The sequence below is a fragment of the Streptopelia decaocto genome (assembly GCF_964273445.1).
Source record: "Streptopelia decaocto genome assembly, chromosome: 5".
Classification (NCBI taxonomy): Eukaryota; Metazoa; Chordata; class Aves; order Columbiformes; family Columbidae; genus Streptopelia; species Streptopelia decaocto.
Genome location: NC_138659.1, coordinates 45,455,716 through 45,481,804, shown reverse-complemented (window position 1 = coordinate 45,481,804; position 26,089 = coordinate 45,455,716). Strand labels below are relative to the sequence as shown.

The 26,089-nt window shown below is 38.3% G+C and overlaps 1 protein-coding gene across 1 annotated transcript; it reads left to right on the top strand.

Annotated features, from left to right (window-relative positions):
- Nucleotides 1-4,412: 4,412 nt before the first annotated feature.
- LOC309440653 (rap1 GTPase-GDP dissociation stimulator 1-like) lies at nt 4,413-24,093 on the top strand (the record flags this gene model as incomplete). The annotated part of the gene is made up of 10 exons (XM_082054556.1): nt 4,413-4,533; nt 6,306-6,434; nt 8,047-8,172; nt 8,813-8,956; nt 13,165-13,299; nt 16,429-16,554; nt 20,224-20,363; nt 21,236-21,362; nt 22,448-22,576; nt 23,807-24,093. 10 exons carry the CDS (start codon nt 4,413-4,415, stop codon nt 23,938-23,940), a joined length of 1,311 nt encoding a protein of 436 aa, XP_081910682.1. The 3' UTR covers nt 23,941-24,093.
- Nucleotides 24,094-26,089: the final 1,996 nt, after the last annotated feature.

Sequence of the window (26,089 nt, the reverse complement as noted above, 5' to 3'; positions counted from 1 at the left end):
GGAATCAGTCCCATGTTGATTAATTTAATCAAGTTTTTATAAATCACATACAACATGATAAAATCCTGAGTATCTGAGGAAAGCGTTCAGTATCTTAAGACTATTACATTTAAAAAGTCTTGCAGAAGGCAGTATTATAATAATAGCTCTTCAGTTAAGCTGCTTGTTTGATTCTGCTGCTTGTACTTGGTTCACAACGTTACAGACTGTAACCAGAGGGACATTTTACAAGAACTTTGCCTGTCATCATGCATGTGGTGTTATTCTACTGATCTGTTCCCTGGAGAAATAACAAAGCACCTGGATTTCTAATTACCACTATACCAATCTAAGGAATGACTAGTAATATAGACTGTTCCCTGCTATTTGTAAAACAACTTCCTCCCCCCCCTTTTTTTTTTTTGAGAATATTGCATTCTACATGTACTTCATTTGCACAAAATCATTTATTCAGCAAACTGCAGCAGGAGAACTGGACACAAATGGAAACGAGTGATTAATGTCAATTTTTTAAAGCTCGTCAAAGGAAATCATCCTTCTTGTAGATCTATGTACTCCATGAGTTTTCAGTCTGTTTTCATTAATAAAAAAAGGCAGCAAATCCAAAGGCATCTGTTTTTTAAAAAACATTGATCTCCTATCAATTTTATACCTGTGTTGCCTGTAGCACATGATTTTGAAGAGGCCACAAAAAGACAAACACATAATTACTTTCAACTACAAAGCCTTCACAAGAGGCATCATACAGCCTCCGTTTCTTACTCAGAATGAAAAATATTGAAGTTTCCCCATAGAGATTTTTAACCTGATGAATCCAGAGATTCTTCTAAATATAGCATCTTGTTTAAGGCTCAAAACTAAAGTTGTCGCTGTTCTTAAATAACTTCTTTGAAATTTCTAAGCCAAAGAAATTTTCTTCTCAAAGGACAATAACAGCCTTTAACTATATTCTACTTCTCCTCCCTTTAATTCATCCTCTCTTCAAAAGAACTCAAGACAATTCTGATTCCTCTGAAGTAAATTCCTGCGTGCACTAAATTCATACATTCTAATTTAAAAAAAAAAATCTCACAGTAACTAATGGACACATTAATGAAAGAGAAAATAGTGAATCCATCAAATGACAAAAAGAAATGATGAATTATCAGTCCTCAGCTGAAGAATTTATAGGCTAATATTCATGACTCATCTTTTCCAATGAAACAATTTGTGAAGTAGAAATGCTATTTTATTACAGTTTGGTAACACTTTATATTATATTCTCCTTTAAGTTAACTACTTCAGACATCAGTCTTCCAGCATTATTTCTTACATTCACTTCAACTACTTTAGGTCTTTTGTGTTCAGGAAGTAGATGGAAGAACATTCAGATTGAAAGGGCATAAGATTGATTTAGAAGAAATCAACAAAATAAATGGTAACCAATTGTCAGGGCTGGATGATATTGCCCAGAATTTATAAGGAATTAAAAACGAATTGGCAGATCATTAACTGTGACATGCAGAATGCCATTAAAATCAACTTCAGGATAAGGCAGAAAGCAGTGGGGAGTAGCGCAGGTTTACAGAAAGAGTTTCAAGGAATGCAGGAAATTAAGGTACAGAAATCAGGTCTCTGCACAGGTAAATTGTAGGACTATAGTAAAGCACAGAATTACTCAGCACAGATACAATAAAAAGGAGAATGTCTATGAGCAGGCAAGTAATGCTCAGCTTCTGTCTTTAAACATTTTTAAGGAGCTGGCAAGAAGATGAATAAATGAGATACTGTTAACAATGCATTTTGATTTCTACAAACTTTTCAATAAGGTTTATCATCCAGGCTATCTTGGGATATGAGAGAAGGTTATCTGACAAAGTCTGAAGGGCAAAATAAAGACTGCTTCACAATACAGAGCCATAATTAGTAGAGGTTACCTTTGCTGGAACCTGTAATTCAGTATATTCATACACTACCTAGAAATAGCTGAATGGTTTCTGGATTATTTGGAGCACTCAAAATTAAAACCAACTGTAGGGAGTTGCAGAAAAATCTTATACTGTAAGACTTGGGACAAAGAGGCACATCAAATTCAGTGGCTGTAAATGCAGAACAACATGAGGAAAAGATGGCCTAATTATGAACAATGGTAGGGTCTAAGTTAACTCCCTCTGCCCAGAAGAGATTGAGTCATTTTGAATAGCTGCAAAAAACTCGTTCTCAGATAGACAAAGGATTAAAAGAGTAGAAAATAAACATTACAATCTGTTTTAATCCCTAGTCCACCTATAGCTTGAAAACACTTATGAATTCTAAATCCTCACCTAAAATAAAAAGAATAAAAGTGAACTGGAAAGAGATAGAGGTAAGCTACCAAAGCTTCTGTAGAGGAAATATTAAATTAATATTGGCAGAAGAATTACAAAGGAGGGATATAATACAAATCCATCTAATCCTGACAACCATGGGAAAGGAAAATAGTGAAGGTTCATTCTTTTCTCTGACTACAGAAACTCAAAGGCCATCTACCAAAAAGCTCAAAACTGATATTTTAAAATAAAGGGAAGTATCTTCCTCTTACAACAGTGAAACTGTGGAACTTAATGTCACAGTGTGCTGTGGAGATAAGTAGGATGAATTAACTTAAATAGGTAGTTAAACAAATTAATGGAATGAACGTCCATCGAAAGACATTAAACACATTGATGTAAATGCTAAGTAAGATTCTAAAGGCCAAGGTTGCAGTAAACTAAGGCAGAAGTTGGTTACTGTATCCATTTCATTCTTGCATTCTTCAGTGCCTGCTACCAGCCACAGCCAGCTGAACTGCAAGTACTATCTTCATGATATAGAGGTATTTAGAAATGACAGGCTTGATTTGGGTTCTCTAATTATTTCTCTCTCCTTCCACCTCAAACTCTGCCACAGTTATGTTAATTTATTTTTCCAGACAAATTTTTCTCTGCATATTTCTGCCTGTACCAGAGCTATGTGCTGAGAAGTGGCCCAAGCCTTTGCCTCATGCTCTTAGATTAAAATAATTATTTAAAGAGCATATTTAGATCTGGACCCTTCAGTAGATGATCTTATGGTCAGACATTGTCACTGAAAAGAAATACCAGAAAGAACTAAAAATATTTACCATACTGGCTCACCACAGTCTTTCATCCCTGTTTAGAAACCTTGAGTCAGCACCTCGAGTACCTCAGGCTCTGTGGAGATGGCACAGAAGCTGAAGATCAGATCCTTGAAAGTCTGAATGGGATTCTCCTGGCTCTTACTGAAGATAGCTAAGTATCACTCCACATCACTATTTAACCATCTGCACAATCTGAAAGCATTAACTGGACGTTTCTGTCTATGATGATAATCTGTATTACAAGAAGTGATTGCTGCTGGAACTACAGCTGTCCTCAGCCTGTTTTGTTGGGTTTTTTTTTGTTTTTATACTTGTAAATCTACCTGTGACCAGATAAAGCCACTGGTCACTAAAACAACTGAAGCTACACAGAAATTCCAAATTTAATGTTCTATTTACTACAAAACAAACTCCTAGGATTAAGTTGCGGTGACCCTTCCTTATCAGGTCATAAATTTAAAAAGTAGTTCCTAGTCTTCTTAGAAGAAAGTCTTTAAGGTCTCTGCACATTCTCCTGAAATGACATAAACCAGCACTTATCTTAATCTCCTGGCAGATGGTGATTTACTACCTTAAGGACAATTAGCCATATTTTTGATGAAGAAAAGCTAAGGGAATTGACTGTTCTAATTGCTAATCTAATAAAAGATGTTGTGCCTACATAGAAAATTAATTGCTAGGCTATACCTCAGGAATAGAATCTTAATCCCTGACTTCCCATCCCTTATGCAATCATCCTTTTATAGTCAGAGAAGATGAAACTGCTTTCCTCTTTGCTTTGCCACCTGTGCTCTGATTTAGCATGAAGCAGAATAATCAGCTGGAACTACACTTGCTGCAGTTCAGATGACTATTCTCATATATGTAGACTGAGACAGCCTTTAAGTACCTTGTTACATCAGAATCTTGGATCCTACACATATCCACTCAGAACAGTAGAAAACAAAGAAACATGTAAATAAACCAGTAGCAAATCTACTGCAGGTATTGCTAACACTCTTATCATTACAGAGCAGAGATCCCTCAGCCTACTCAGAGAGAGTGGAATCTTCCCAACTTTGGCAAAAATCCTGAAGGGCAATCCACGATGTGCAGTGAAAGCAGCCCACGTGCTTTCAGAGATAGCCAAGAATGGTATGCTGTACTACAGTGTTACTACAAGACATTACAATACATTAGCTCTATGTTTCTGCTTGAGTTTTGTTTCATGGCTACCAGCTGTTGGTCTTGCAATTGTTTTATTTCAACATGACAAAAAAAGCACAACTCCCTGTCCTTTACCTACACAGAGGAAATGAAGAAACCATGTATTGAAGCAAATTTGGTTCCAACTTTGATACCTTTGCTGGAGAGCACAGACCAAGAAATGTTGCTTCATGCTGGGAGGGCTATTGGCCGTATCTGTTATGATAATCGTAAGTATTGACTTAAATGGTTCCTATTTCCCCTAGTTATAAGCTATTATTTTACATGGCATTGTAACTCATATTTTTTTTATAAGCACACAATGCACTTAACCCTCCAGTTAGATAAACAATTAATACAGCTCACAGATACCAGGTTGAATGAATCCCAAGCACCTCCTAAACTCTGGATTTCCCTCTATTTTCTTTCTTTTTACTTCAAGGTGATACATCTCTGTCAGAACTGTTCTGCAACTACAAGAGTAGCAGCACCTCATACAAATCTTGATTTTGCAGAACTGCCTTGGGCCCAAATCCTGAATGGCTTAGTCTTCTTCCAAAGTAATAACAGCATCTATAAAGCAAAGCACTTGTTGAAGAAGTCTGTCAAAAAGCAAGGTCACTGTACTTTTAGCAACCTCCACTGTTCAACTTTGCATTTGATAGTTCTTGGCATTCACTAAATCATTTTAGAGATTAAGCTTTTGTTCATTACATGACAAACTACAGAAAGAAAAGTTACCAGTGTTTTCCTCAGCAATTCTGCATGTGGATAGAGACAGCTGTAGTTAGTACACTAGAACCAGGACGAAATTAATTTTTACTTACTGTAGTTTGCTTACACCCCCCCTTAAGTCACATGAATTTATACCTGCTTAACAACCTCACTCAGCCTACAAAAATTCCAAAGATACCTTGAGTTCAAGAATTGAAGATTCCCTACATGTTGAGCAACTAACATTCAAAAAACTGGAAGAGGATGATTGCCCTGTATCAACTTTAAAGCCATTGCTCTCTCTCAGTGGTATCTTGTAATAGTCCAGGTATTGGTAAAATGTCTTGTTTTGCAAAAAAATATTTTTAAGAAAAAAAAAACATTATTCCAACATGCAAAAAGCAGGTATAGGGACATTTGCTATACGAGTCAGAACACTTGACCTCCGAAAGCAGAGTTGTGACTAGACTTTGCTTTATCTTGAGTCTCCAGTCCCTTCCATCTCCTTGCCCTTCAGAACAAAAGAAGCCATAGGATAATAAGGCTGAGATTCCCATTCCCTGAGAGAAATAGGCCGTCTGTTCCTTACTCAATTTTCAGATACATACCAAGAGCTACAGTCCATCAGAATTTGCTTTAGAAGCCACACTAGTAGTAGAGAATCATAGAACCATTTAGGTTGGAAAAGAACTTAATCATCATCAAGTTCAACCATAAACCTAACCTGCCAAGTTCCACTAAACCATGTTACTAAGCACCACATCTACTTGTCTTTTAAACACCTCCAGGGATGGCAACTCAATCACTTCACTGGGCAGCCTGTTCCAATGCCTGACAACCCTTTCCATGAAGAAATTTTTCCCCAATATCCCATCTAAACCTCCCCTGGTGCAACTTGAGGCCATTTCCTCTCATCCTATCACTTGTTACTTGGGAGAAGAGACCAACACCCTCCATGCTACCACCTCCTTTCAGGAAGTTGTAGATAGCAATAAGGTCTCCCCTCAGCCTCCTTTTGCATGATATGCTCATGCAATTGCCCTCTTTTTTTTTTTTTTTTTAATAGCAGCTTAATTCCTCAAGTCAAATTAGAACGAGGAGGTTTAGCAAAACTGTCCTGAACCTGCACTTCCCACACACGTGCATTAGCCTGAACCCACAGCACAAAAGCTGTACAAATTCTAAGAGTGTGAAAAAGAAAAGCTGCAAGCACCTCAGTTGGACCCTTTTTACCAATTTAACAGGTTGTTATTTAAACACCTTTAACTTCTATGCTTACTGTTACTAGGGGATCTTCAGGAACAGCTGGTGAAGGTAGGAGTAATCACATCACTAGTCCGAATATTAACCGATTATGCAGAGAGTGAACCGCTTGTCCATGTTGATCTATTGGCCTTATGCAATCTTGCAGACCTTGGTAAGTAAATGTTTTTGTATCTTGGAGCAAAGGATCATCTTCAAACTGTCACTGCCTTTCCACGTACGTGCAGAATGCCCACGGATGGTGGTGGTGTTTTTGGAGGTGGGGGGGTTTGTTATTTGTGTTGGATTATTTGCAGGGTGAGGGGGTTAGATTTTTTGCATTTTTTGTTTTGTTGGGGGTTTTTTGTTTGGTTTTGGTTTGGTTTTATGTTGTTTTTTAAACACTAATATCTAATCAAGGACTGCCCACAGTATCTGTGTTGGAGAAGTAACTACTCTTTCCTGGAGTACTAACAATTGCTGGTACTATATTAAAACAATTAAGATTTAATAGACAGCTTTTGACCCAGAAAAAAGTAGAGGGCAAAACCTCATGTTGTAAACTGACAGTATCAGCTATTTCAGATATGTTACATTAAATACTTATTTATTAAAAATTTATTTCTATTTAATAAAAGTTTATATACCTTAATGAAACACCTTCCCTTTTCATTTACACAATTTTCAAATCAAAGGCATCTCCACTGATTTAGAATACATCTTTCCTACTTTACACAAGTTGTAAGTATTGATGGAAGAAAAAGACGGGTATACAAATATCACCCCACTTTGTAGATGGTCTGACTGTATAATTTGACCTAATGCTTCCTGCATTTACGGGGAGAGGCAGGGCAGGGGGTATGGTATCACAGTTACATCACCCTCCAGTGAGGTCTCTCCTTTATAGATCTCTTAATACCATATTCCACTAAAATGTGTTCTATGCCAGACCACAGTGAGCTTTAAAAGAATTTGATCTTTTTAACATACATCTTACAGATCCCAGAAGGACTAGGACCATCTAATCAGGGCAGAAAACATACTACTACTACAAACTGGCACACACCAATTTGGCATATTAAATAATCATACTACAAATGAAATTAAGTCAGGATTATTTTGACAGCTATTCAAATCATAGAATCATTTAGGTTGGAAAAGAACTTAAAGATTGTCAAGCTCAACTGTAAAACTAACACTTCTTGGGAGAAGCGACCAACCCCCTCCATGCTACAACCTCCTTTCAGGTAGTTGTAGACAGCAATAAGGTCTCCCCTCAGCCTCCAGGCTAAACAGCCCCAGTTCCCTCAACCGCTCCTCATCAGACTTGTGCTCCAGACCCCTCACCAGCTTTGTCGCCCTCCTCTGAACTCTCTCCAGCACCTCAGTGTCTTTCTTGTAGTGAAGGACCCAAAAATGAACACAGGATTTGAGGCAGGACCTCACCAGCACTGAGTACACAGTGGCACAATCACTTGCCCAGTCCTGCTGGCCACACTATTTCTGATACAAGCCAGGATGCTGTTGGTTGTCTTAGCCACTGGGGCAATTTCATTACAGGGTCATAGCTACAGGAGTTACACAAAAATAGCATTAAAGAAAGTAGTACAAGGGAGAAGGGATGGAGTAGAGTTTTGCTATCTCAGTGCTGTCCAAAGGGATGGAAGCATCTATAAAAACAGAAGAAGATACAAAGCAGTATCTAATCATTTCAGATTACAGTAAGATAAGCTTTTAATATTTAATCAGATAAAAAACATTCAAAATCCTGACTATTATATACACAGATACTGCCAAGGAAGCTCTAAGCAAGACAAAGGTTGCTGAACAGCTGGTGAAACAACTGAGAAGAGCAGAGAACCATGAGAGGCTAGAAATGGTCTTTGAGGTCCTGCAAGCACTTGCAGAAAATGGTAAGGCTCCTTTCAGCTTCAGGGAATGAGGGGAGACAAGGTACTGGCAGTTAGCCTAAGCTCTGGGTTCTGAGTTTGCCATGGAATCCTCCTAATGGAACCAGCAATCCTTTCAGTCAAAAGAAGTCACAAGAACATAAGAATTCCTGGTACAAGCAAGACTTGGAAGCTTAATAGTTGAGGCACCAAAGACAGAAGGTAGAGAGTAACATTCCACATCTATAAGACAGCAGATTCAAACTCATTCTCTATGCTGTGTAACAGGAAACCAGACTAGACAGATTGGGGTTTTTTAACTAAAAAAAAGACAACCAAACATCACAGAGATGTCTACTCTAAGCAGTGGTGTAACAAGAACTGAAATTAATATGCTAAAAATATCTAGATGCTCAATACAGATTTTAAACACCTGAAAACTCCTGATTGTCGATACAAGAAAAGCCAAAGATCAATGCAGAAGCTTTGCTCACTCTGCCTTGGTGTTATCCTAGCATCAGATAGTCTCTTAAAACAAAACTAAAAAGAGTGACTGTACCTGGAAAAAAGACTGCCTAGAGTTTAACAATTTAACTTCCTAGTTTGAAACACTTGAACAAAGACCCAAGAAGCTTTTTGTGTGCTTTTACTGTGATCCCTACAGACGCTCTGAAAGTGCAGTTGGTGGAGGCAGGCGTGCAAGAGGTGCTGTCTGAGATCCTGCTGAGGCTCCAGGGTAGTTCACAAGCCGAAGATACATGCGTTGTGAAAGCTGCATCAGATCTCATTGTCTCTCTGCTTCTTGGAGGTAAAAAAAAGGGAATACTGATGGTCCAGATACATAAAGAAACAACATCAAAAAGTCCCCTTAGCAGAGGACTTGTCATCTGCTTCTGTTGCTTTCATTTCCTTAACAGGGACACATCTGCAACCTGTTTAATAATTCTTAGGGGAATTCTTCTCAGACACCACACTTTCACTTTTTATAGGAGCCTAGTGCTCATATTGCCATGTTTCCCTTCAAGCATATACCTATGTTGTCTCAAGTCATTTAATACCACTGTGACTGCTCCTGCACAGAACAGGAACACAAGCACCAGAACTTCAGGCCATTGTAACTGTACCTGTCGTTGTCAGTTCACACCCAGTCTACTTTCAAAGCTGCCCTAAGAGCTAGTTTTCAAGTTAAAGCTAATCTTTTAATTAAGTTGAAACGGTATTGAACTACTCATGTTTCCTCATTCACTATTTCAAACCTGTGCACATATTTTGAGTATTTGGATTAACAAACTAAATGCAAGAATTTCCTTGTCATGCAAGTTCTGCATCTATCTACATGCCTATTAGAAACAGACTACGCATATTGCTGGCCTAGATTTTTCACTAAGTATTTAAGCTGACTTCAGGGAGAACACAAAAGGCTAGACCTAATAGTAACTTAGTTTCGGTGGCCCTGCTATGTTGTATTTTGGGCAATACAGATTAAAGAATCAAACATCAAGAACTGGACACTTACACTGCATCCCGCCACCCCAAATCCCAAAGGAATCAACAATTTAAAGGTCTTAAATTATTAACTGGGGAAAAAAAAAAAAATATATATATATATATATATATACAAAACCACAAAACAACAAATCAAAAAAACTTTAAGTCACTGATTCAAATCTCCCTAGAGACAGACAGAACAGCTCAGAGCTAACTATAAACAGATATGAGATGTCCTCTCCATTTATCATGCTACCTATAAGTATGTGCAGAAATTTTTTGCTAAGGGATGTGGCATCATCTCCCAGAAAGTTGGTACTTGCATAACATCCAAACACACACAGCTACAGAGACAGGATAAATGGTTGTTGCTAATTTTACAAAAAATGGTAAGGCTGGTTATTCTCTACCCCTCAAAGACGGAAAGCCACTGTTTGTGAGTGGAGAACAGGAAACACTATTAAATTTCATTGCTCCCTGGCTCTGAACCAGTGACATTCTTGCTTTTCTGCAGACTGGAGATTTGCATACCTTAAAGTTAGAGATGCTAATAATATTGAAGCAGTTTGAGTGACAAAATTGTGAAAAATGGGCTGGTCAGGTATGCAAATTTTCACACTGTTTTCTTTTTTTTTTCCTAAGCCACACATTATTAGTAGGGAGACTCGGGAAATGTTTCATGGCAAGTGTATTTGTCAGAAATATATAAAAAAAACAACCCAACATACAGTTATTGATGTTTTAGGTTTCAAGTCACTTTTAGAAAGGAAGGGTTACTCTGACATATCATCATGGGGGAAAAAGAAAGATAAAATGGCTATTTTGAGATTTCGCATTTTCCTATCATACAAAGCAATCAGCCTTAATACTGTGCAGACAGGAACACAGAGAGACTATTACAAACAGACTCCTGGAAGGCATATTGTGCTGAATCTCTCAGCACAAGATACCCCACCATGTTTTCTGTCCTCTCTTACTGACAGCTACTGTACTGGGTTCAAATCCAATCAACAGAAAGGAGCTTTTTCAACAGTGCTCAACTTTCTGCATTAGTATGTGCCTAATCATCTTAATAGGTGCTTAATTATCATAAAATATCTCCTTACCTCTGTCTGAATGTTTTAGCTAGTCTGGTCAGTCTCACCTGTTTTGTTTGTCACTTTTTGTTTGGGTTTGGAAGGTTTTTGTCTGCCTTTTGTTTTTTATTTTGTTGGTTTGGGTTTGGTTTTTTTTTTTTAAAGCAAGCTATCATACACATATCTCTCCACCTCCCACCAGCCCCCATCCTTTCCAGACTGCCTTTCTTCTGTGTGTTATACCTTGCTCTGAATCAGTCATTGTGCATCACAGTTCTACAAAGGCCACAGAAATGCCCTTGGTGCCTTTAAACTGGCTGTGTTCAATTTATTCAGCTGAATGGCTTGCTTTGTCACTCACTGTTCTCCCTCCAACTCCCCCACAATCCCATTAGATATTTCATATGGAAGAAATGAAAAATCTCTTTCAGGCCCCAGGATGTGCCACTGATATATGCACAGCCTTTAATCTAAGAGGAAAAAAAAATCCTATAGAAATCTGATCTCAGCATCAAATGGCTTCTGAGGCAGTGAAAAGATGACAGGCAGCTTTTGCAGCTCTGAAAGTGGCTATTCCTATCAGACTTTAACTAAGAGCCATTAAATTGTAGGTTCTGCTGCTATCCAAGCAAAAAATCCATAGGAGAGAGAACCAATTTGGAGCTCTGTGACAATCAAAGCAAGGCAACCACTAATGGGTTCTGCCTATTCGTGCTTTACTACAAAAGGAAAATGCTCTGCCATTCTTTGGCTTGAAAGGTGAGGGGAAGAGAGAAATTAAGTTAAATTAAGGTTAGGCTATATGAAGATCAAAGTATTTTTGCTGTAGAATTTTGTCAGACCAAAAGAGATTGTCTGCTCCTAGAGAACCTATTCCTAAGAAAGGACTGTGCAATTTTCCTCATGGACTCTGATCCCCAAAGATTAGGAAAAGACAGGAGAACATTTGAAGAATCACAAGCAAACACATCAGTTTTAGAGGAAGTATATGCATAAATTGATGTCAGAATATTTTTGCATGAGTAGAATTGAAACTATTTCAGACTGACAGTTCTCTTACAAAAACATCTACTTTTGTAAGCATTTGACAAATTCTTATTCAACATATGTAGTGATACAGAGGAAAAAATATGCTACTAATGGAAATGCTAAGGGACTAAAGGAATAAATGGCATTGGTTCAAAAGACAACATGAAGGCTCCTGCTACTTTGAGGTGGATACAACATTCAATCCAGCAAAGGTGTTAAAATTACTAGAGCCATTTAAGTGATATACACACAATAATTAGAAGTCTGTACATCTTAGGCATGCAGTTAGTGCCATGAGAAGCACCTAAAGCTACTTTTGGCCAGGTTCTCTATTTGTATGAAGTCTGTATAGTTCCATGGATAATCGTTTGCCCCAGGTGAAGATGTGGTCTTCCTACTAACATTCACATTTTGCCAAATTGTAACAAACAGCATTCACATGGTAACAGCACAGCAATAAGGAAATGTTGAATGGTGTCAGGAATATGCTAATTTTGAGGTACAGTAAACTGCATAGAATACAGAAAAATATACTTGTCAATTGGCATCTTCAAAACATTTCCTTCATGAAGAATGCAGACCATAATATGCAGGGTGTCCTTTGGCTCTTTTGAAGAACCCTTCTCTTTTCCTGTCAAGGTGAGCTATGTAATTTCTGATAATAAAAGGGCTGTCACCTCTGCAGAGCAAGTTCTCAAAGAGAGATGGGGACATACCAGACATGCACTGACAAAATACTGCAGAGGATGTATTGGACAAAATGGCAGTTGTTGCAATATACAAATTCACTTCTTCATCAGCATTAAACAGATCAGAATTCTCTAGGTCAGCTCATGTTTTCCTAGCTTCACATAATAGCACCACAATTAGACTTCTCATTTCAGAAACTGAGTTTCTCAAACAGGTAATAAAAACCTAGATCTGATTCTTTTGCTGATTAGTTAATGAGAAGTTACTTGATTGAATACAAGGAAAAACAGCAGCATAAAACTAGTTATCAGACTCACCACTGCTGGATAAGATCGCTGGTCTCACAACAGTCTCTTAAACTAGTAGAACAGGAAAATTGGAGGATTAAGTCTATCCTGTGGAGAAACAGAAAATGCCACCAGTATTCTACCACATATATAGTGGAAAATAAAGCAGTATTGAGGAAGAAACTGACTGAAGAACACATGGTTTTGAATTTGACAGTGACTGTCCCTGGAAAGCTCTCTCAAGCTAAGCTTTACTATAGGGTGTCTCAGCATTGGTTGACAGGTGGCTGATGTCCACTTGTCTCTAGAGATTTGAAGCTACAGTCTCAACCTTATCAAGACATTTAAACAGTCAAGGCAAAAACTCCTTGAATTCTCAATTTGTGTGATTAATTTCTATCACTGTGTATCTTCTCTCACCTGCTTGGTTTCGCCTCTTTCTTCAGATGGCAACTGTGTACGAATGGTACAGCTGGGAGTCATACATCAGCTTCTGGATCTTTTGGAGAAACACGTAGAGAGTGGGGACGTCTCTGTTCAACATGCTGCACTCAGTGCGCTTCGAAACCTTGCTATACCAGGTACAGAGTTTGAGGACAATTGACTTACTGTGCTTCTTTGTAAAGATGGGTCATTTAAGGGAGATCTATGCAGCTCTGTCCAAGTCACCAACTCCAGTTTCTTGTATTTTGAGGGGCAACTGACCTTCTTTAGTCCCTGCAGAGACATATATTTGAATAATTCATCAGGACTTCCTATCTACATAAAGGGACTAAACATAATAAAGTGTGATCTTCTTGCCAGCTACTGAAATGGTCTCATATTAACAGCACACAGCAGTTCAAGACAAAAACGCAGAACAGGGTTATTAACTTAAGACACAGAGTATGGGGTGGAGCTATCACATCACAGCTGATAGGGATTTCATAAATCTGTTCCTCTTCTATAAAGCCAATATTAATTGCAAATTTGGCCTTTTTTAACACACTTAAAAATTACAATACCTACAAGGGGCATATATGAAAGATGAAGACAGACTTTTTAGTAGGGCCTGTCACAACAGACAAGGGGTAATGGCTTTAAACTAAAGAGGGGAGATTTTGAATAGGTATAAGGAAGAAACTTCTTACTATGAGGGTGGTAAAACACTGTCCCAGGTTGCCCAGAGAGGTGGTGGATGCCCCATCCCTGGAGACATTCAAGGCCAGGCTGGAGGGGGCTCTGAGCAACATGATCTAGTTGAAGATGTCCCTGCTCATGGCAGGGGGTTGGACTAGATGGGCCTTGTAGGTCCCTTCCAACCAAAACTATCATATTCTGTGATTCCACTCTTGTGATCCTTTGTTTAAATACATCAGAAAACTGTGCTGCTTCTCATCTCAAATTTACTGTTTCCATGTGAAAGTGCAATTCAGGACAAAAATGTTTTGCTAGAAACTTAACTGCACATCAACCTGCAATGCAGTCCTTACACTGCTATACAGAACTCCAGATAAGAGCATGACAGCAATGCTATTTTCTGAAAATAAAAACTTGAAGTCATCTGCCAGTTTTGTTACATAAACTAGCCAGCGTGCTTAGTTGAACAGTTTTAACCACAATCATTGTTTTGAACAAGTGGGAACCCCAGGATATGCTAGTTGTTATAATACTTTGTCTCCACTGCTTCCTTTTAAAGCCCAATACACTCATTTCTTCTTGCAGATAGCTCTATCCAGAACTTCACCTATTTCTTTCAACTTATTTTTGATATGCTCTCAATTTATTTAGTTTGGCTTATAGTTTTATCACACTCTCTGGATCATAATAGCCAGCCATGTCTGTCTATTCAGTATTTTAATAACCATATTTCACACCATAAGCCCCTAACTGCTTCTATGTATATTTTATTTCTCTGTGAAGAGATTCAAATTCCTTTTTGGTGCTAATTGAGTACACAACATTTCAATCATGCATGCCAGCTACTTCATATCAGTTACGACCTAACATAGAGCTATTAGAATATAATCATAGAATCATGAAAAAAAAAATCACAGAGAACCATCCTGCTGAAATTAGGAGAGTAATTTAGTAGGCAAAATGTAACTATCTTTATTAAAATGAAAAGCATCTTTTCCCTATAAGCCTTGGCGTGTCCCAGGCTTAATTCTCACTGACTTCACTCCTGCAATATGTACAATAGGATTTAATGATCACAAGCAGAAAAGATATCAATTAATCTCATTTGAAAGACAGCAAGTTCGAGATGGCTTCCCTTGACAACAAGCAGAGACAATCACATTCTAACTCACAACAGAATCCATTCCTCAGATACCGCAGCCCGCTTTTTGCAGTGCCAAGCCCAGGCATTCCTTGGGAGTTCCTTAACAAAGCAATGAATGCAGATGACCTTGCAAAGATTACAGGATCTAAAACTCCAGAAAAATGTGGTTGCAACCTACAAGTTCACCCCGTATCATTCCCAGCTATACAGAGTACAAGCAGATCTTAATACTCTTTGCAGCTGTACTTCAAAAGGCTTAACTCTGAATTATAAAATATCAGTGTATTAATACAGAATCTGCTTTGATTATCTGTTCTGTTCAAGTCTATTACAAACCATTTGGGATCTTTTTAAATGTGTAGGCAATGCACAGCACTTAAAATGCTATTCCTACACTGTGCTTTTTTCTCTCTTCAATTTGTAAACATATGAGAATACAGAAGCTGTAAGACAGTCCCTCACAATAATACATTATTTACAGAAATACATAAACTATCACTCTCAACAACATAGCATGCTACCCGTAAAAAAATACTGAGTGCAAATCCAAATAAATTATAAACTTAATTAGATATAGGCCAACACTTGCAAAGGGGCACAGGGAAAGTCTTCAATTCAAGCAGTGATCTTAAAAGAGAACAGGTGCTTATAAAAAATAAATTTGAAAAAGGTAATTATGCTCTAGCGAGTGTAGCCATTCTGTGCCATCAAAAAACAAGGCCATTAAGAGCAAGTTACTTAACAGTGGCTGCTTCTCAGTTTGCAAGGCATAGAACAGTTGTCTTCCTAATGTCACTGTCTTTGTCATTTCACCCTCCCCACAAAAAGGCACGCACAAGATGGGAAGAAAAAAATGCTCTGGAGGAAGCAGCTTTTGCTAGTACCGTTAAGCAGCATTAGGAGTCTTTCCAGACAAGCCTCTGATTATTACAAGGGATTACTGCCCTAGTGACTGGAGCAAACACACAAGAATTAGAAGAGTAAAGCACAGAAACAAAGGCATGAACAACAGGACATCAATGAGCTCAAATACAAAAAGAAAATCCATTCTCAAAAAATATGGCTAAATAAATCACTTCTGCCACTCAGTTAAGATGAGCAAACAGGCTTGCTCATGTGAGCGGGCAAGTGGATGGATAATCTATTACAACTAGAAAGAGGAAAAGAAACAATAATGCTGTGTTCATCCTCTTTTATGTACTTTACTGCAGGCAGGACTGAGATCAAAAGTAACTAAAAGAGCATTAACAGCCATTCCTAGGAAGATTTTAGCTCAAAAAAGAAGCCTAAACAGTTGCGTAGTCTCAACCTCATTTCTGAGCACTTTAACAAGTTGGACCTTTCGATAAGAGCATAACAGAGCAACTGTTACATCATATCCACTTTTTCAAATGCTTTATAGTTACTGAGCTTCGCATCAACTTTTTTTTTTTTCCCCATTTTCTAGTTGTTAACAAGGTTCAAATGCTGGAGGAAAGTCTGGCAGAACGGATTCAGGCACTTCTAAGGTCAGAGATGCCTCCTGTACAGTTTAAACTTCTTGAAACACTACGGATGTTAGCAGATGGTCAAGGTAGGGAATTCATCATGTTTCCTGATGTTAACTCTACACCCCACTCCTCCCCTTGCAAGTCAACAGATAAGCAAGGAGACTACAGGTTAAGTGTCCTGCTAACCTAATTCCACTCAATCTAGAGAGGTTCCAACAGGGATAATTGCGAGAGGCTGCAAGCCTTCCATAGTGACCCAGTCAGCCATGGAGGTAGATGGAAAATAAACCAGTGTCAGAATCCTCAGTGAGAAATGGCAAAGGCCTAAAAGCAAGGTGTTTTCCACCAGAGATACACCAGCAAGATATGAGTATGATGGAAAAGAGACAGGCTAAGGATTTACAGTGCCAGATTACAAATCAATAGAAGAACCAGAGAATATAAAGGATCAAAGGGAGCTGAGACAGAGAGAGGCTGGAGAAATTAGTTTCTACCAGTCACTCAGTCTCTCTATACACACAGACAGGTTTATCTTCTTGTTGTGGCTCAAATGTTGAATTTACTTTGCATGTTGAAATATAGGATTATCTACTTGCACTTACTTACACAGAGGTGAGTATGCAAAGACAATACTCTATACTTTGAAGTACAAAGTGTACAACATCAGAATTACATTAAGATTTATTACATCTTAACTTATCCTTAAACTTACCTAGCTTCTTACCAGAGTATTGCAGGGTTTGGTTCTTTTAACAAGAACTTTAATTCTTTCATATCACCAGAGCAGCTGCTCTAGAACACCGATTAGTAGAGACCACATTGTTGTGCAGGAATAACAAGAAATAGGTCAAAACCAGAAAAGTTATGACCATTTTGTGATAGGAACTGAAGGGGAAAAAAACCCACTCTCCTACATTCCATGCTGCCCTCATTTACACCACTTCGATATGGCAGCTAACTTGCATCCTTTTCCAAATGAATATGCATGATATAAAATTTAGATCTAGCATTCATTAATCTGCATTGATTCCAGTCCAGTAAAAAGCTGCTTTCACTTATTTCACCATGGAAGGAAATGAACATTGGAAAACATACAGAAACTTCACCTCTTCTTCCTCTCAGGCTTTGAAGGAAGTAATAAAACTTCTCTGAAGTTATAACTGAACTGTGACAGGGGAGACCATTCAGCTTTTAAAATTGAGACATCATAATAACACAGATCTAGGTGACCAAAGACTAAATTATTGTAGGGTTTTGAGGGTTTTTTGGTGGTGGTTTTTTTTTTTTTAAGACAATGTTATTTACCAGCCCTAGTATGAAATTGGTATTTGGCACAAAAAGTTACAACTTCTGAATCTGAAAATAGAGATATCAAAGTGTAAATTAGAAAAACAGATGTAGGAGATATTCAGTGTTTATCCATTCCTCCCTATGAGCACACAATTCTCCCACCTTTAATTACTTTCGACTCCATTTACCTATGAGCTAACATTGCCCTTAATTAACTCAGCCTGAAACTCTTATGAATACACATCTACTAAGAAGTCCACTAAATTAGTTAATTGCATTATCTAGTATAAATTAATTACTCTAACAATCACTGGGCATGCTGAGGCCTAGAAGAAGTGGGTTTCTTTCTAACTACAGAAAGCTACAGCCAGGTCCATTACCTCCATTACACTACAGAGACGTTAACTTCTGTTTTTCCGCTATGTTGCTTCAAAGGAACAGAAGAACTTGTGAACAGCCAAAGGACTATTTGGTCAACTAAAAGTTCAATACACAGAATTTATTTGAATTAGGTGTTCCCTAAGTTAAAAGGTGCTCCTGTTCCTGCTGAGAATAACTAATTGGGTTTTATCTCAAAGAGCACGATTACTGGTAGACATCAGGAAGTCCCTGTCAAAGCAGGTCAAGATGCCTCCTTTGAACAAACGTCTTACACTGGTCCCACTCACCACCCTCTTACCCCTTCCAGCTTTCTGTACTAAACTGGATTACCATGATATCCTCAGACTAACATGTAACATCTGACCTAGAAACAAAAGCCTTTCTGCTACAGGAGGCAATATGTAGGTGGTTGTGCAATGACAAGTAACTCTTATCTCAAAACAAACATGTTCAACTAGGCTAGAATCCCAGAGTCCTTGTGGGATTTTGACCTGTAGGGTGTTCCTTAGTGTACTGGACAAATAAAATAAAGGAAGCATCTGTCATTCCCCATCTCCCTCTCCAAAAGAGAATGAGTGTACGCTCTATTTGACTCTTTCCAGAATATCCCAAAACAAAAGGGACAGGTAAAGAAACAGGAGCAGGGTGATGCCCCAATCAGCCAAGCCTATCCCTTCGGTTCCAGATGTTTATGTTGGTTCTTCCCTAAGTCAGCAAAGCTCCAAGAGACAAACTTCTCAGTATCTTAAAACCATGCAGGCCTTTCCACACATTTCTCTGTTTCTGAACTTGCTTCCAAAGAAGCAGGGATCTCCCTGGTTCTTTCAGGCCTGGAATTATTTTAAAAGAGAGATAAAAGACTGGAAAAAGCTTACAGACCCTTTATAACTGTTCTCAGGCAATGTACCCTTCCCATGAAGGCCCCTACCACATCTTTCCTTCTTCAGAGCACACAACACACACTTGACACTCATCTGCTCTTGTCCTCCAGCATCAGGGGGTGGAGGGCAAGGAACCAAGATGACCAAAATGAAGTCAACAAGAAAAACCCCTAAATTAAAAATAACTACGTGATACTCCTCAAGTTGAATTAAATCTTATAACCATGGTATATTTTTGCAAATAGAATAATTCTACATCCAAAGTGAGCATCTGTCCTATGACTACTCTCGCCTCTCAGTTGCTACCTCTGGTGCCCAGCTGGCAGTGCTGTGCATTTATACCCTCAGTCCATGATCAACTAGGACACGTGGAAACAGCAGTTTGGCAGTTTACAAAACAGTTCTTCTGTGCTCAAAGCCAAAAGGGTGAGCATTCCCTTCCTACAAGATGACAGCTTAAGTTGTGCACATTACTATTTTTTTTTAATCTTTTTCCTGGTACCCTTCACTCCGAAGAAAATTCCAGTTGAACCAAGATGTAGAATTTAAAATTCTTAACTATTGAACAGAATCAATTAACTGAAAGATTCCATGATGCCTAATACACAGTTCAAAACACATGTTTAAGATATGACACATACAATTACAGCCACACTACAATTCTGTAGTAAGATCTGGCTTCCTATGTGCTACCAACAGTAATTATCACCATTAAGGGCAGGGGAGAAGGGCAAGGTGAGAAAATAGCTTGTGTGGTGTTCACCTGCCTGCCAGGTTAAACCACAACAGCACTGAAACAACAAGAACAGACTCTTCAGAGCCCAAGATTACATTTGTGCAGGGCTCAAAGTGCAAGAAGCCAAACTGGAAAGGGACTATCCTCATGAAATCTTCAATATAGCAAGGGAAATTTTGCTTCCAAAGACACAAAGCTGCTCATTTGAAGCCCTGCCTCAGCAGCCTCTTAAAACAGATAGGTCTATCGGAACAACTTACTTCGTCCTTTACCTCCTAGAGTTGCCCTAACACAACCGACATTCCTCAGGTAAAGATTTCCAATATCCCTTAAAGCCCAATGCTTTAGTTACAGGTCTTAAACGATAATGAACTCCAGTGGTCCTGGCCACTTCTACATTCACATTTCTGTGACAAAGACTGAGAAGTCTGACTTTGAATGTCTCCTGATGCTTTTCTCTTCAGCTGATGCAGCTGAAATCTTGGGCCAAGACCCCATGCTGCTCAACAGGCTGGTGCAGTGGTGCAATGCTAACGACCACAGCGGCGTTCGTGGAGAAGCACATCGGCTGCTGGCATCCATCCTGCGTCACAACAGATCCCAAGTAAGAGACATTGGTCTGAGATGTTCCTGCTTTATCCTTCTGTAATTTTTAAAGCTTGTTGATATAGCTAGGGGTTAAGTATTAAATAGCACATACAGCTTTATAATTAAAAACATGAAAATTCACAGTAAAAACCCCTCTAGTCTGCCTCAATACCAGGAAGAGCGAGGTAAGCAGGAAAGCAGCGCTCTCCATGGCACAGATACTGCCCAGAAAAGAGCAACATGGTTGTTTACTATCACTTGGCAACTCTTACTCTGCTTGAGTAAGGCTTGACAAACACTAAACAGGTAGAGCTTTTCTATTTCCATAAATGTTAGTTTCAAGTTTCAAATAGAATGGCAAAAACAACCCAGACCTGTCACAAATGCCAGTGCTGCAGGAGCTCCAAGAGAACACTTACCTACCTAGTGATGGATGAATCTGGGGTGATCTGTATGTGCTGGCATGTTACAACAGGCTGCTGTTTCTCATAAATCCTGCTATTATAGACAGGCACCCCAACTGTGCTTTACTTTGAGGTAGTGACAAAAAACTAGATACCACCTGCACAGGCTTTGATGAATCTCTGCTAGTTTGAAGACCAGAAATTAAAAATTGAAATAAGGTTGAACTAAAACTCTTGAGACAAAATATATCTATTTTATCTTATAGACGTGCATACACATAATTGTAAGTATTGATATTCTAAGTAAACTATACCAGCCCTACACAGATGTGTATTGCCAAAAGAAATGTTATCTTCAGATTTCAGTTTGCATTGCAACAGATGAATTTCCATTAATTCAGAGGATGAAGAGTGCAATCTCATTTCTGTCTTCATTCATAACTCAGATTTCCATCTGTGATATTTTACCTTTTTGCTTTAACAGGAAGTAGTCAAAGCCATCCAGGAGGCACAAGGAGTGAAGCATCTGGTTTCCATGACAACAAGCAAACACACCGCCTTGCAGAATGAGGCTCTGGATGCCTTGGCAATAGCATCTGCAATCGATTTAGGTATTTTTCCCTAAAACCATTTATCTGTGCCAGATCCTCGGTTATTAAGAAACATTGTAATGCTGCTAATTCCACATAACATATAAGAAAAAAGCATGTTTCTCATCTAGATTTAGCTCTTCAACGTGAAATAAAGGAGGTCAGCCATCCAGAAGATCACAAAAGCAACAGGCTTCAGGAATAGCTGGAAGATTTTTTTTGTTTAAGGTAGAATCAAATGATCAGGTTGTATAGACAAGCACAATCTGTTAAATAGCATCATACAATGCTAGAAACCTACTAAAACAAACAAACAGAACTCCAGTCACCACAGAAGGAAAATAAAGGTAAAGACTAGAGAAAAGGATGAGAAAGTCTACATGAAGACAACACTAAGGACAAATTACAGATTGAATGGTCAACAAAGACTATACATGGAAGAAATAATCTTCAGAAATCAGACGTTTAAAAGCAGAAGATAATAAAGCTGAAGCATACACAAAAGGGCCTTGTAGAAGCTGAAAATGAAACAAGTGAGAAAACTATAAAGGTTTTAACTACTTTTACTGAGCTAATTTTCAGAGAGATTGAGTGTAATTTGTTTTCAGACTTTTCCCATGTGATTGATCACATTTGAAAATAGGTCTCAATTTATTAAAAATAAAGACAGTCACCACAGAAATCTACATACATCAAAAGAGAAATTGAAAAGAAATAGTCAGCTGGAAATTTGGAATTTCCTACACCAACAAGTAAGACAGTAAAGAGCCCATTTTACTGCTTGGTCAACCCTTAAGGCTCCCAAACTCAACCGGGCAACTAATGTGAATCAACATTTCTAGCACTGATCATTGCAAATTTTAACCTATTATGAAGTTGTTATACGATCTATAGTACACCGGTTCTGTCTTCCAGAATGGGGCCAGTGAAGAAACATTGTAAAGAAAATATAGAACTTCTCCAGTACAGAAAACAGATGCCCAAGACCACCCTGTACAGCCAATTTGAAATGAAGCCAGTCAGGAATTTTGGTTTTAAAAAGCAAGCACATTCACTTTCTAGCTTCTTTTCAGGCAACAACTCAAGTATTTGTTTTTTATTTTCAGAAACCCTTGAAGAATCTTTTAAGGAATCACAGCTAGTTCAAAGCTTACACAAACTTCTGCAAGACGAGAATACAAGTCCTGAGGTGAAATATAATTCAATGGGTCTTTTGTGTAGTCTCCTTAATTCAGGTAATTTCATTTTAAATTGTCTGTGATGAAAGGATGGATATTTGTGATGAAAACAAGTGTTTTTTGTTATTGAAATGTGCTCCTTACAATGTTGCAGTCAGTGAGTAGTAAAGGATACTGAAGAGGTTCATTCTTTACCGATCACCAGAAATCCCAGTCAAGTAGTTTCTTTCTTTATGAAAAGTTGATTAAACCATCAGTTGAATTAAAAAAAAAAAAATAAAAAAGGCTTTATTCTAGTGAGTCAGTGGCATAATCAATTCCTGAAGTAGCAAAATTAGAACCTTGTAATAAAGACATCTTTGCACAAATTCCCCATGCACAGATGTCTGCCAGTCCCCAGTCCTGTACGTACCACAGCGTTTTTGTGTTCCAAAAAATAAAGAGTCTGTACCATCTTCCACAAGCGGGCACAAGTTTGTTCTGCCTTAAGTTGTAAGCAAATCAGAAGCCAAGATAAAACAGCTATTTTAGTAATGCTGCCTTTGCATAGCAACTTTTAGTTAAACACCCAAAAGCTACAATTTCAGTTTCTCTCACTCCATGGTGAGGGAAGACTTCAAATGCTCCAAGCAACATCATACTGGATGTGTGGCACCAACTCAAAATACCACATTGAAACCAGGAGTCTATCTAAAATCTCATGCCAGTTTCTCATATCTTAATACATAAATCATGAAAATTGAAAATGATTGTGCTCGGGCAAGGATCTGCCACAAGGGGAGCTGCCTTTCAAATCCTGGAGCCACCTTGTATTGGCAGGCAAGCTGGATTTTGCCCTATATTTTCCCTGTAGCCACACAGATATCAGAATAGCAATAAGCATTTGCATCCTTCAGTGCTAATACAGAGTACTGATACAACTGGTGTGATCAATAGGACTTTTTTCCAGAGCACTTTATAGACTAACTGTAGCATTAAGAGCTGAGTCTTACTAATATGGAAGGCTAACAGAAAGCATGCAGGCAAAAAAAAGCTGGAAGCTGTCCTGTATCGTATTTTCAAAGTGCTTTTCTTCTGTTCAACCAGTTCTTGGAAGTCAAACAGGAGAAACAAAATTAAAAAAAAGTCTGTTCAATATTTTCAAAGGCTGAAAGGGTATCTATTGAAATTTATTTAAATTATAGCAGCTCATTTTAAATACCAAGTACTCCGAACTTTTATCTTACAATTGTTAGGAGCCACTATGCTATGTCATGGCACTAAGTCAGCATTTCATCTCCCATTCAGGTGATCTGAGACAAGAAATAGAAGAGGACAAGATTAAAGAAACCCTCGAACAACTCTGCAGCCACAGCAATGCAAATGTGGTCAAGGAAGCAGTCACAACATTACAGGTTTTGAGAGGAGAGACACCCCACTAGTCTCTCTTCTTCCCCACAGCAGCCCCGCACTGCTGCTGCAGCAAATGCAATCAAACACCAGCTTTGCCAACACCACCTTGCATTTGTCATGCTGCTGCACGACACTACTAAAGCACCAATACAGCTCCTGCTTTTAAAGCTGTTCATACAAAAACAAAACAAAACACAAAACAAAAAAACCCAAACAAACACCCCCCCCCCAAAAAAAACAAACAAACAAACAAAAACCCAAAACAACAAACCTCATTTGCTCATCTAATTGGCCCACAGGTACTTGTATCACTGCTGCTCTTCACTGATCTACTAACACACAGCAGTAGGAATAAGGTCTGTCAAGCAAGTAGTCTTAAAAAACATCACATGAAAAGCATCAGGCAATTACTTCTGTAATACAATTTTAACCTGCTTGGCTTTGTCAAATTGAGGTATCACTTGCAACTTTTTCTTATACCAACAGGACTTTAAAATCATTACCAAAGAAACCTCAAGCTTATATCATGCAATCTGAAACAATGAGATTTTAGATTAGATGAGAACTGTAGCTTAAAAACAATACGAAGGGCTAACTGGTACCAGTTCGACCTCTGCACATTGGGAATCAAACTGTGAGCCCAGCTGTAAAATGAAAATGTCAAAACCACTACAAAACTGTACCTTTAATCCAATTCCCCCTTCAATTTCCCATTTTAAAACATGTCTGAGTTTTTACCTGCTAGTGTCACAATCTATATTCCTAAGTATCTGAGGTCATGGTCTTGTCCTAATTTCAGAGTTGCAGCTATTGCAACCTGGAAAGACTCAGTAGAAGCAAGCTTTACAAGAAAATGCAGTCAATGTCCATACAGAGCTTGGACAATATACTAATTAAAGCTAGTTAGAAATTACAAGTGGGCACGTGTGACGGTTTGGAGGCAGCTGGAATTTCATTAGATTATCTCTAATAAGAGAGCCTGAGTTTAACTTCAAGATTATGAAAATCATAGTAAAACAAATGTCTCTGAATATTTCTGCAGAAAACTTTCATCTTTAACAATGGTCACTTGATAAAAAGAACACTACCTATGGCACAACTTGTTCTTGTAGGAACTTTCTAGAGCACTTGCAAGTATGTTGCAGAATCACGTTGCCAAGACCTGTGAGATCAAATTCAAAACACTGTAGTGGTAGATACTGAAGAGCTATGGAACAATTACTTTTTTTTCAGCCAGCAGTAAAAGTTACTGAGAAAAGATAATAGAGAAGTAATGACCTTTAAAAAAATTGTATTGGACAGGGACTACTTAAAAGTCAACAAGGCCTCCTGTTCTCAAACAATTTCGAGTATCACCAGCTTAAGTCTGCAACAAACATTGCAACTTTGTTCCTGCAAAAACTTTCCCACTTGAAAAACTTGTAACACTATTTAACCCACTACGTTCACCACCAAGTACCACTTTCAGGAGTACTCTCCAGAAAGGGGATTTCACAAAACGCCCCCAGAGAAGTCACTTGGTAACACAGAAGCTGGCTTTGAGCACACAGTAGGAGAAAAGAGAATCAAGAGCTGAACCATGTGCAGTTTCCTCTAGCTTTAAGCACAGGGATATGGGCATCCTATACATTTCCAATGTCAAAATGAGAAATAGCTTCAGACAATTTCAGAATAAGATCTGGGGTTGTGCTTACACCAGGCATGACATATATCATGATGTATTACCCACATTCAAGTTACATTATTCTTATCAGAAATGATCCAGCCTCAACATTCTAGAGTATCTAATTCCAGATACTGCATTATCCTAATGTAGCCATTACCTATTGGTTAAATGTTTCTCTGACCCTATTAAAACTAAAATCAGGTTTTAATGCATTATAAAAATGTTACGATGGTCAAAGCAGCAGACAAATCTATTTCTGCAAAGATCTTCAAACCTGGAAATTCCTTCCCTTTTGCTCTTGTAAGAGTAGTTTCAGGAACATTGCTCAGACCTGACAAACTACAGACTCTGCATATCACAAGAGCAATAACTGTGGGTAATGGCACTCAAAGTGCAAATAGCAGTTTCAACTTTTTGGGTGTCCAGAGATTTAATAATTTCTCTACACCATCCTGCAGCTCTCCACTTGTTCATGGCTTTCCATTAACAATGGAGAGAAAAACAGTGTCATC